The sequence below is a fragment of the Colobus angolensis genome, unplaced genomic scaffold (genome assembly GCF_000951035.1).
Source record: "Colobus angolensis palliatus isolate OR3802 unplaced genomic scaffold, Cang.pa_1.0 Scaffold65, whole genome shotgun sequence".
Lineage (NCBI taxonomy): Eukaryota > Metazoa > Chordata > Mammalia > Primates > Cercopithecidae > Colobus > Colobus angolensis.
Window position 1 is genome coordinate 918,051 of NW_012120154.1, and position 12,495 is coordinate 930,545.

At 47.4% G+C, this 12,495-nt stretch overlaps 1 protein-coding gene across 2 annotated transcripts in view; it reads right to left on the reverse strand.

The window, feature by feature from the left end:
- The window catches only part of ADSL (adenylosuccinate lyase), a 22,180-nt gene extending 15,170 nt beyond the window's left edge, over positions 1 to 7,010 (reverse strand). For both annotated transcript variants that reach the window (XM_011964164.1, XM_011964162.1), the window contains exons 1-3: positions 6,806 to 7,010; positions 3,345 to 3,548; positions 543 to 587 (exon numbers count right to left, since the gene is read on the reverse strand). In XM_011964164.1, coding sequence (XP_011819554.1) covers positions 543 to 587; positions 3,345 to 3,548; positions 6,806 to 6,958 — 402 coding nt within the window. In that variant the 5' untranslated portion in view covers positions 6,959 to 7,010. The remainder of the gene's footprint in view (positions 1 to 542; positions 588 to 3,344; positions 3,549 to 6,805) is intronic.
- Positions 7,011 to 12,495: the final 5,485 nt, after the last annotated feature.

A 12,495-nucleotide genomic window follows, 5' to 3' on the forward strand; every position in this document is an offset into this window, starting at 1 on the left:
AAAAAAAAAAGGCTATGCTTTAAAAACCATTCACTTAGAGTCTTTTAAAGAGACAGCTAGGTGCGGTGGCTCACATCTGTAATCCCAACACTTTGGAAGGCCAAGACGGGTGGATCCCTTGAGCTCAGGGTTTGAGACCAGCCTGGGCAACATGGCAAAAACCCATTTCTACAAAAAATTAAGCAGGCGAGGTGGCATGCACCGGTACTCCCACCTACTTGGGAGATGGAGACAGAATTGCCTGAGCCTGGGAGGCGGAGGCTGCAATGAGCCATGATCACGCCACTTGACAGAATGAGACCCTGTCTCAAGAAGAAGAAGAAAGGAGGAGGAGGAAGAGAAAAAGAAAGGAGGAAGAGGAGGAAGAGAAGAAAGGACAAGGAGGAGAAACAATTAGTTCTACAGATTAAACACAGGGTTGTCGTTCACCTGAAAAACTGATGCTCTATGTAAAAATTTACACTGTGATTTAGTTGTAACTGGCGCCCATCTCCTAACATGAGGAATCTAGGGTCGGTAGGAAACATCCCCCAACTCCTTACCTTTGGCAAAAGCAGGTCAAGTGCATTTCTCAGAATAATCAAGTCCTATGAAAGAAAATGCAATGATCTTATATTAAGCAGCTTTGCTCAAACAATATTATTACGTAACACTTTTTGGCCAAAAACGCTGGGTTGCTCAGCTACCAGCCTATATCACCATTACCAACCCACTAAGCATGCCAGAAAATACTAATACAAGTTGTTCTTTCCTGATTACTGTTTGAAAAGCACGTCAGCTTAACAGTACTACTGGGATCTATAAGGAACAAAACCTTTATACTTATAAAGCCCCGCATGGTGGCGCATGCCTGTATTCTCAGGACTTTGGGATGCTGAAGCAGGTGGACTACTTGAGGCCAGGAGTTCAAGATCAGTCTGTGTAACAGAGCAAGACTGTCTCTCCAATATTAAAAAATTTTTCAATTAAAAAAAAATGACTGGAAAATGTGTAAGTCAACAAGGTTTATATTTTCCCAGAGGAGTGCTTGAGTTTCTGAGAAACTTCCATATGGCACATTCCATTACTTTCCTCCCCTGTTTCTTTTTTTCTTTTTTTTCTTTTTAAGTTGGGAGTCTTGCTCTGTCGCTCAGGCTGGAGTTCAGTGGCGCAATCTCAGCTCACTGCAAGTTCCACCTCCCAGGTTCATGCCATTCTCTTGCCTCAACCTCCCAAGCAGCTGGGACTACAGGTGCCCACCACCACACCCGGCTAATTTTTTGTATTTTTAGTAGAGACAGGGTTTCACCGTTAGCCAGCATGGTCTCGATCTCCTGACCTCGTGATCCGCCCACCTCGGCCTCCCAAAGTGCTGGGATTACAGGTGTGAGCCACCGCACCCAGCCTTCTCGGTTTTTTCCTGCCTACAGTTGCTAACAAGGAAAGGAATGACCCAGAATATCAAGGTTTAGGAAACGTAAAGCTGCTTTTGAGGAAGGTTATCTTAAGATGTACATCTTTCAGGTAGCTCCAACACATGTCGATATGATACAGTAATTACTGAGCCCATCCACACACTGGGTACTGTTTAAAGGATTTTCCAAGTAAGAAGACTGTTCTCCCGTTACCTGACTCGCCAATTACACAAAGATGCCTTTAATTTTGTTTCATTTAAGACTAAATGAAAGCATTTGGGGCAACTTAAAAATTACTGGCTTATTCCCAAATTGGACATTTATCTGGAAGCTAACTTCAACCCCCAGGGGTATACTCTGATTAAGAGCACAGGCTAGGTCAGGTGCGGTGGCTCACTTCTGCAATCCCAGGATTTCGGAGGCTGAGGCAGGACGACTGTTTGAACACAGGAGTTCAAGGCCATTCTGGGCAGCATGGTGAAACACTGTCTCTATAAATATTTTAAAAATTTGCCAGGCGTGGTGGCTCATGCCTGTAATCCCAGCACTTTGAGGGGGCTGAGGCAGGTAGATCGCCTGAGGTCAAGAGTTCGAGACAAGCCTGGCCAACATAGTGAAACCCTGTTTCTACTAAAAACAAAAAAAATTAGCTGGGCGTGGTGGCAGGCGCCTGTAATCCCAGCTACTAGGGAGGCTGAGGCAGGAGAATCGCTTGAACCTGGGAGACGGAGGTTGCAGTGAGCCAAGATCGTGCTGTCGCACTCCAGCTTGGGCTACAAGACCAAAACTGTCTCCAAAAAAAAAAAAAAATTTTTTTAAATTAGCCCAGTGCAATGGCACATGCCTGTGGTCCCAGTTACTCAGGAGCCTGAGGTGGGAGAATCGCTTGAGCCCAAAAGGTCAAGGCTGCAGTGAGCCATGTTCGTGTCACTGCACTCCAGCCTAGGTGACAGAAGCGAGACCCTGTGTCAAAGCATTTTTTTTTGAGACAGGGTCTTTGAAGGACTTCAGAGTCCTTCAAAGGTCTTCGAAGGATTTTACAAGTCCTTTGAAGGCCGGGCGCAGTGGCTCACGCCTGTAATCCCAGCACTTTGGAAGGCCAAGGTGGGCAGACGACCTGAGGCTAGGAGTTCAAGACCAGCCTGATGAACATGGTGAAATCCCTCTCCACTAAAAAGACAAAAATTAGCCAGGCACGGTGGCGGGTGCCTGTAATCCCAGCTACCAGGGAGGTCGAGACACGAGAATTACTTGAACCTGGGAGGCAGAGGTTGCAGTGAGCAAGATGGCACCACTGCACTCCTGCCTGGGTGACACAGCAAGACTCTGTCTCAAAAAAAAAAAAAAAATTCCTTTGAAAAATTATCTCAGCCATTAAAATGCTAAGGCCTTGGCTTACATCCAGCAAACCAATGCATAAGCAGGATCTGTAGGTCTTATTTTATAGAGGTCATTTGGTGCTTACAGTTTAGATTGGAAGGAGAGTAAAAGCTGAAAAAATTCCTCAGCATTTTCAACCAAGATACCTTTAAAAATAAAGATATGGCTGGCGCGGTGGCTCACACCTGTAATCCCAGCACTTTGGGAGGATGAGGCGGGCGGATCACAAGGTCAGGAGATCGAGATCATCCTGGCTAACAGGGTGAAACCCGCCGTCTCTACTAAGAAAATACAAAAAAATTAGCTGGGCATGGTGATGGGTGCCTGTAGTCCCAGCTACTCGGGAGGCTGAGGCAGGAGGATGGCGTGAACCTGGGAGGTGGAGCCTGCAGTGAGCTGAGATCGCGCCACTACACTCCAGCCTGGGCGACAGAGGGAGACTCTGTCTCAAAAAAAAAAAAAAAAAAAAAGAGATCTATAGTTTCACTTCCTAAACTGGATAACATCAAATAAAATTGACAAATACATTCTAGAGACTGAGTTTTAAGTATAAACAACACGGGCACCTACAGTATTGTCTCCAACATAGCAAGAAGTGGCACCAAGGTGAATAATGCCTGCAGCTTTTGGACAGCAGTGGCCAAACGTGTGCACGTGAGCCATCACATCATGTCGTAACCGTTTCTCTTCCTCAGCTGCCATCTTGAAGTCTATGTTGTCCAGGTTTGATTTCATCTCCTGGATTTGTTCATCTGTGATAGGCAAACCCAATGTCTGCAGAATAGGCAAAATAAAATAAAATAGACTCAGTGTCACAGTTATTTGAATGAAGTGGCACCAAGGAAAAAAACTGATTCATGTTAGCAGCAATACCCTATCTCCCAACCCTTAAATTAAAATTTAAGGCAACCAAGTTGAAAGAACACTGGCCAGGGGTAGTGGGGTCGAGGGGTGGTGGGAGACTTTCTCAATGAATCATGGTAAAGTATACTCTAAGAAAGCTCCAAGAAATAAAACAACATAATCCTGCTCTTGACTGTTCCTTCTGCCCAAGACCTCTGCTAGGTTCACTCCCTCACACATTCTGGTCTCTGGAATCAAATGTCATCTCCTCAGAGAGGTCTTCCCTGACTTCAGTGTAAAACACCCTCTGTGTCACTCTCTATCCCTGGCCTGGTTTTATTTACAGCACTTAAAAACCACATGACATTTTTTACATATTTATTAACCTGTCATTTCCCTCTAGAATGAATACTTCTTGAGGAGCTTTGTTTTATTTATTGCTTAATCCTTAGTGCTTGGCATGGTGGTGACCATGTTACTTAGATGAATTTACTTAGAGAAACCAAATTTAAGAATTCTGCAAGTAGTTTTGCCAGGAAATTATGTACAGCAAATGAGTGCAACTGAAAGCAATTTCAGGAGATACTGATGAGAAAACAAACACGTCAATGTCTTACATTCATCCATCACAGGAAAAATTAGGCTGCAAAAAACAGCTGGCAGCCCACAGGCAGCTCGGAACTTGGATCCAAGGGTTGAATATAAACAGTGGTGAAACTGATTTAAACCTCACTTGAAACTTGCAAACAGTGACTCGGGGGAAGGATATTACATCTTAGACCTTTTTTATCCAAGAGAGGAGCTACTAGCCAGATGTGGCTATTCAATTTAATTTGATTAATTAAAAAGTATTGGAAAATATTTATAAGCAAAAAGTCAGGCCAGGTATGGTGGCTCACATCTTTGGGAGGCCAAGGTGGGTGGATCGCTTGAGTACAGAAGTTCTAGACCACACTGGAAAACATAGTGAGACCCGTCTCTACAAAAAAAACACAAAAATTTGCCAGCCATGGTGGCGTGCACCTCTAGTTCCAGCTTGGGAGGCTGAGGTGGGAGGACAGCTTGAGCCCAGGACGCAGAGGTTGCAATGAGCCGAGATTGTGCCACTGCACTCCAGCCTGGGCAACACAGCCAGACACAGTCTCAAAAACTAAACAAAAACAAATAAAAGCAAAAAGTCAGTTTTTCAGTCACACTAGCTTCATTTACAAGTACTCGGCAGCCACATGTGGCAGAACTGCCTGGAACTTTACAGTCACAGAAGACAGGACACCTCTTGGCTCCTTCCAAAGCAAAGCAGCAGAGGGCAGCATGGCCATACTGCTTCCTCCCCTCAAGCAATGTATCTTTTCAAAATTCATACTTTCCTTACTATGAATTTTCTGCATTCCTCCTAATCTCTTACTCTCCAAGTTTTTTCTTAGCTACTAAGTTATTATGCAATTTATGGTAAATTTGATCTAACAGATAATCCAAAGCCGAAAGTGTATGTGTTTCAGGCAAACAGAGGAAAGAAGACATACTCAGACTCTACATTTCAACTCCAGCGTGAAGCCATTTACTAGCTTTGGCGACCCTGGCAAAGTCTTGAGTACCACTACCCTCATCTACAGAGTGGAGTATCAGATGAAATAGAAAGAGTACACACTAGTACATCACAAACCACAACACGATTAAGGTCTACTACTATCGCTATCTACGCCAACAGTTTATTAACTTGATGCTCCATTCTTTCATCTGTAAAATAGATACAGTAATAGTATTTAATACTTACTCTTCAGGGTTGTTTGGAGGATTAATGAGCGACCATGTGTAAACCGTTAAGACAGTACCTGGCTGGAAACCATCATTCTCAGCAAACTATCGCAAGAACAGAAAACCAAACACCGCATGTTCTCACTCATAGGTGGGAACTGAACAATGAGATCACTTGGAGTCGGGAAGGGGAACATCACACCCCGGGGCCTATCATGGGGAGGGGGGAGGACGGAGGGATTGCATTGGGAGTTATACCTGATGTAAATGACGAGTTGATGGGTGCTGATGAGTTGATGGGTGCAGCACACCAACATGGCACAAGTATACATATGTAACAAACCTGCACGTTAGGCACATGTACCCTAGAACTTAAAGTATAATAATAATTAAAAAAAAAAAAAAAAGACAGTACCTGGGTCTCAGAAGGCACTATATGAATGTCTGCTATTATTGTAGTGTATAGCCCAATATTTTGGAGGGCAGTGATTAAGGGGAGGGCAGGGAATCTAGAACGAAAGTTTCCTGTTTCGAGAGTTCCATTGTACAGGTCCTAGACACAAACTCAAATTGTTTCCGTGTTTACTGTGCCGTTTGAGAGGGCATTGCCAACTTGCTCGTTGTGGCACTTTCCTCTGAAACTTAAGGAGAAACATTATCACTCTCTGGATCACCTTCAGTTTACTTCAACTCTTCTGGAGCTATTTCTGAAACCGCTGGGCTAAGGAGTTCTCAAACAGCCCTCAGAAAAGAAACTATAAAACCCGTTTAATAAACCCCTACCTGGAGTCTTCTCCTCAGAGGCAAAGCGCAGGCCAGTGAGGAGGAAATGGTGTCCTACAAAAGACGCATTCCAGTCTTGTCACTTGTCACTAACTATATAGGCACTGTGGAAGACCAAGGGGCTACGTGCTCAGCTCAGGCTCTGGACTGCACCCAGGTTCAAATCCCAGTTCCGCTCTTAATAGCTGCATGGGCTAGGGCAAACAACAAGCTGTCCGGGCGTGGTGTTCTCCTTTGCAATGTGGGAAAAACACCATCAAGCCTGCAAGATCTTCATGGATTACACGAGAAAAGATGCGTGAAATAATGAGCACAACGGTATGAAACAAGCGCTCGGTGTCTGTGGTTAGCAGCGTACTCCTGCGGGGATGACCAAGGTGAATTCTCTGAAACTACAGGCTGAATTTCTCCCAGCCTCCGCCGCGTCTCGAATCCTCTCGGACTAAGAACACGTGAGGCAACAGGTGGCGGCTCCCGGGCCACCTGCCCTTGCTTTCCTGGGGCCGCAGCTCCTCAGGACAAGGAACACCCAGCTGAAAATAGCCCGACCGCAGCTCCGGGGTGGCTAAGCCCAGCCCGGCACAGAGCCCGGCACGTGCTGGGGCGGGCCCGTCCCTCCCGGCCCAGCCCCTCAGCCCAGGGTCCCTTACCTGCTCGGCCTCCGCCAGCCACAGCCACAGTTGCCGCCATGTCCGGAATTTATACCTGTCGCTAAACACGAAGCACATCTCCGGGCTGGCATAGCGGGAGGCAAGAGGTGAGCGGTAGCTGTCGGGCGAACCATGATCGCCTCCAGCAGCCATCCCGACCCCGCGACCCCGCCAGGATGGACCGGACCTGGGAAGAGCGGAAGCGGAAACCCGGAGGCCGGTGCAGGACGGGGCGGGGCGGGACTTCCTTCAGGCGGTCCAGCTTTCTGGGTTCCGGGCGCCCTGGGCGCTGCCGGCTGCGGATAATCTCGGCTGCTTCTGCCTGAGAGTTGACGTGGTTCGCTTCTTTGACCAGAAACATGATTGGTGCTTCCTACGTTATTTAGCCGCGCTACACTTTAGTTTTCCTGTCTGAAAAGAGCTACATTAAGACTTGCCCTGGCCAGGCACGGTGGCTCACGCTTGTAATCCAGCACTGTAGGGGCCCCAGACGGGAGGATCGCTTGAGGCCAGCAGATCGAGACTAGCCTGGGCATCACTGGGAGACCCTCCCATCTCTTAAAAAAAAAAAAAAAAAGGCCTGCCTTTCTGGTTGTGCGGATTCAGTGTTAGAGCGGTGTCTGGCACACTTAGAAGGCCGTGTGTGTGCTTGCTGTTACTCTTATTGCTGTCGCCCCACCCACTCCTGCCCGCCTCGCACAGAGCTCGGCTCTAAGGAGAAATGAAGATACCCAAGGGAAATCGGCATTTACTGCGCCCCCAGTAAGCTGGATGCGGTGGCCTACGCCTGTAATCCTAGCACTTTGAGAGGCCGAGGCAGGCAGATTGCCTGAACTCAGGAGTTTGAGACCAGCCTGGGCAACACAGTGAAACCCCGTCTCTACTAAAATACAAAATTTTTTTTTTTTTTTTTTTTTGAGACGGAGTCTGGCTCTGTCGCCCAGGCTGGAGTGCAGTGGCCAGATCTCAGCTCACTGCAAGCTCCGCCTCCCGGGTTTACCCCATTCTCCTGCCTCAGCCTCCCAAGTAGCTGGGACTACAGGCGCCCGCCACCTCGCCCGGCTAGTTTTTTGTATTTTTTAGTGGAGACGGGGTTTCACCGTGTTAGCCAAGATGGTCTCGATCTCCTGACCTCGTGATCCGCCCGTCTCGGCCTCCCAAAGTGCTGGGATTACAGGTTTGAGCCACCGCGCCCGGCCTTAAAATACAAAAAATTAGTCGGGCGTGGCGGCGTGTGCCCGTAGTCCCAGCTACTTGGGAGGCTGGGACAGGAGAATTTCTTGAACCCGGGAGGCGGAGGTTGCAGTGAGCCAAGATCGCGCCACTGCACTCCAGCCTGGGCGACAGAGCGAGACTCTGTCTCCAAAAAATAAAAAAAATTAAATAGATAGAAATAGAGACACTCAAATGGCCCTTTTGTTTTGTTATGTTTTTGACAGGGTCTTGCTATGTTGCTCGGTCTGTAGTGCCAGTGGGGTGATCATACAGGAAGGGGTTCATCTGGAGCTGTTAAGAGCCAGGTGTCTCAGCTGGGCACGGTGACTCACGCCTGTAATCCCGTCACTTTGGAGGCTGAGCTGGGCAGATCATTTGGGTTCAGGAGGTGGAGACCATCTTGAGCAACATGATGAAACACGGTCTTTAAAAAAACACAAAAATTAACTGGGCCTGGTGGTGTGCACCTGTAGTCCCACCTACTTGGGAGGCTGAGATGGGAGAATCACTTGAGCCCAGGATGTTGAGGCTGCAGTAAGCCATGATTGTGCCACTACAGCTTAGGCAACAGAGACCCTGTCTCAAAAACAAAACAAACAAAAAGAGCCGGGTGCCTGCACCCTCTCCATCTGCACTTAACTCCTAGCTCTCTGCCTTTTATGTGAGGAATCTAAAGACACTCAAGCCAGGTGTGGTGGCTCACGCCTGTAATCCCAGCACTTTGAGAGGCCGAGGCGGGAAGATTGCTTGAGCCCAGTACTGTGCTGCTTTGAAATTACCTGTTTCCGAGTGCCTTACTGAAATGAGACCTGTGGAGGAATTTCAATTTGAACTCCTAGTTTATTTGCTGAGAGTTAACTTCCCTTTTCCAATAGCCATAATATTTCTAGAATATTAAAAGTACATGATTAAGGGCCAGGCGCGGTGGCTCACACCTGTAATCCCAGCACTTTGGGAGGCTGAGGCAGGTGGATCACCTGAGGTCAGGAGTTCGAGACCAGTCTGGTCAACATGGTGAAACCCCATCTCTACTCAAAATACAAAAATTAGCCAGGCGTGGTGGCAGGTGTCTGTAATCCGCTACTCAGGAGGCTAAGGCAGGAGAATAACCTGAACTCAGGAGGTGGAGGTTGCAGTGGGCCGAGATCATGCCACTGCACTCCAGCCTGGGCAACAGAGTGTGACTCCGGCTCAAAAAAAAAAAAAGTACATGCTTAGATCTCAAGGCTTCAGGATCTTTTCTTTGACAATAACTTCTTTTCCAGTCATCTTCCCGTTCCTGTTTTCATTCACAGATTTACTGAAAAACCTATGGAGCACCCATAATGGTGTTCTCCCTCCCCACCTCTGGGCTTTCTTAGATGCTGAGTGACCTCCCGGATTCTTTTTTTTTTTTTGAAACGGAGTTTCACTCTTGTTGTCCAGGCTGGAGTGCAATGGTGCGATCTCCGTTCACTGCAACCTCCACCTCCTGAGTTCGAGTGATTCTCCCGCCTTAGCCTCCTGAGTAGCTGGGATTACAGGCATGTGCCACCACGCCTGGCTAATTTTGTTTATTTTATTTTATTTTTATTTTTGTAGAGACGGGGTTTCTCCATGTTAGTCAGGCTGGTCTTGAACTCCCGACCTCAGGTGATCCACCCGCCTCAGCGTCCCAAAGTGCTGGGATTACAGGCGTGAGCCACCATGCCCGGCTAGATGCTGAGACCTCCTGGCTTGTTTCAAAACTCTTACCAGAATTCAGTGTTGCTTGCCTTGGTCATTGATGGCAAACTCGGGGCAAGAGATCATGTCTCTGTTCCTGGCACTAAGCTCCAAACCTGGCATAGCATAGGTGCTCAGTAAATGTTTGCTGGATGAATAAATGCTGCCCGAAAGGAGCTTAGCCCAGTAAGAGAAATACCGCCCACAATAGCCATGCTACACATTAGATTCTGACACTATACTTCCTCTTCCTCCACACCTCCTCGGGGTCCTTATTCCCTGGCTTGTTCATGTCTCCACCTGAACTCCAGAGTTGGCTGTCAGAATTGACTACAGTGCCAATTTCAGAATATTCAGGCCATCAGAGAAGCCTGTCAGTCACCTGGGCTTGTCACCGAAGTCTTCTTCCACCTCCCCTCTTGAACTGCAGAAAACTGTTTTTGGGGGTGAGGGCAATCATAGTTCTGGAAAGATGAAGAATTTGCTCCATGAAACTCCCCACTCTTTATTTGGAGAGTGCTTCCCACGCACTCATTGCTTGGATATACTGTGATAAACTTACTTTCCTCATTTTCCACCAATGCCCCTTGTAAAAGGTGGAAAGATTAATACAATCTGAAGAGAAACCAGAGCATGCACACCCCTGCCCATTGTAAACTCAATGATCTCAGTCTTCTAGCCCTTTCTTCTTCCTCTGCTTCACTTTGCGGTTACTTTTCCTCCTCCAAACAAGTTTCTACCCGAGTCTTCTTCCTCATTCAGGACAAGATCTTGCTCGATAATTTTGTCTTGTATCTTTCATCACCCCAGTTCTGTCTCCCTTCTCCTCTTTTATTTTTCAAAACCTTGTCTCAGGCTATTTTCTTAGAAATGGGGTCTGTCGGGGCACGGTGGCTCACGCCTGTAATCCCAGCACTTTGGGAGGCCGAGATGGGCGGATCACGAGGTCAGGAGATCGAGACCATCCTGGCTAACACGGTGGAACCCCGTCTCTACTGAAAATACAAAAAAAATTTAGCCAGGTGTGGTGGCGGGCGCCTGTAGTCCCAGCTACTCGGGAGGCTGAGGCAGGAGAATGGCGTAAACCCGGGGGGCGGAGCTTGCAGTGAGCCGAGATCGCGCCACTGCACTCCAGCCTGGGCGACAGAGCGAGACTCCGTCTCAAAAAAAAAAAAAAAAAAAAAGGAAATGGGGTCTGTCACCCAGGCTAGAAGACAGTGGCACGATCATAGCTCACTGCTGCCTTGAACTCCTGTGCACAAGCAATCCTCCCACTTCAGCTTCCCCAGTAGCTAGGACTACAGGCACATGCCATTGCCTTCATCTACTTTTGTTTACTTATTAACATAGAGACGGGGTCTTGTTATGTTGCCCAGTTGGTCTCAAACTTCTGGCCTCAAGTGATCCTCCCACCTCAGCCTCCCGAATGGATGGGATTACAGACATGAGCCACTGCACTCAGCTCCTCTGAGGGTTGTTCCTGTTTGTAAATGCCTAGGTCTCTTCCACTATATGAACATCTTCACTTGCCCTGGTAACTCCTTAACATGGAGTCCTCATTTTCTGTCTGCCTCTTCACCAACCATTCCTGGCACTACCACTTATTAGCTGTGTTACTTGGGGAAGTTACTTATCTTTCAGCACATGAGTCTTCTCACCTATAAAATGTGACTGATGATCCCAGGTGTTAGATGCAATAGCAAAAATAGACGCTGGCTCCCTAGCTCACCGTCTGGGACTCCTGTGCTCAACAAATCGTTCCCCACCCCATTTTATTCTTTAACACTGAGGTGCAACTTCTGCTCTCTCCCCTTCTTCCAAATCAAACTATTCTTAATTACCAATAACCTTCTCTAACAGACCAATCAAAATGTCCTTTTCCATAATATGTACTTGTTTGCCTCATTAAAGGTGTGGGGGATGATGCAGGGAATGGAATAGACAAGGACAGTACTAGTAGCAGAATTTCCTAATGTACATCTTTATATCATTTTGACTTTTGAACCAAATACTTTTTTTTTTCTTTTTCCTCTACTCATTCATCCCTCCTGGCTAAGTATTTAGCATTTTTGACAATTTCCCTCCTGTCTGCTTTGAAAACTAAACTGTACTGATTTTTCCCCCTTTCTGACTGCTTGGTCTTTTTTGTTTTGTTTTGTTTTTGTTGTTTTGAGACAGGGTCTTCCTGTGTCACTCAGGCTGGAGTGCAGTGGCATGATCACGGCTCACTGCATCCTCAACCTCCTGGGCTCAAGCAATCCTCTTGTCTCAGCCTCCCAGGTACCTGAGACCATAGGCACGCACCACCATGCCCAGCTATTTTTGCAGAGATAGGGTCTTGCTATGTTGCCCAGGCTGGTCTTGAACTCCTGAGCTCAAGCGATCAATCCACCTCAGCCACCCAAAGTGATAGGATTACAGGCGTGAGTCAATGCACCCGGCCTCTTAGTTGCCTTTTGAAGAGGCTTCTCCTCTCACTCCTTGAAGTAGGGGAGGTTTCCTCAAGATTTGATCCATTTGGGAGGCTGAGGTGGGTGGATGACTTGAAGTCAGGAGTTCAACACCAGCCTGGCCAACATGGTGAAACCCCACCTCTAATTAAAAAAAAAAAAAAACAGTCGGGCGTGGTGATGGGTGCTTGTAATCCCAGCTACTCAGGAGGCTGAGGCAAGAGCATTGCTTGAACCTGGGAGGTGGAGGTTGCAGTAAACCGAGATAGTGCCATTGCACTCCAGCCTGGGTGACAGAGTGAGACTCCGTCTCAAAAAAAA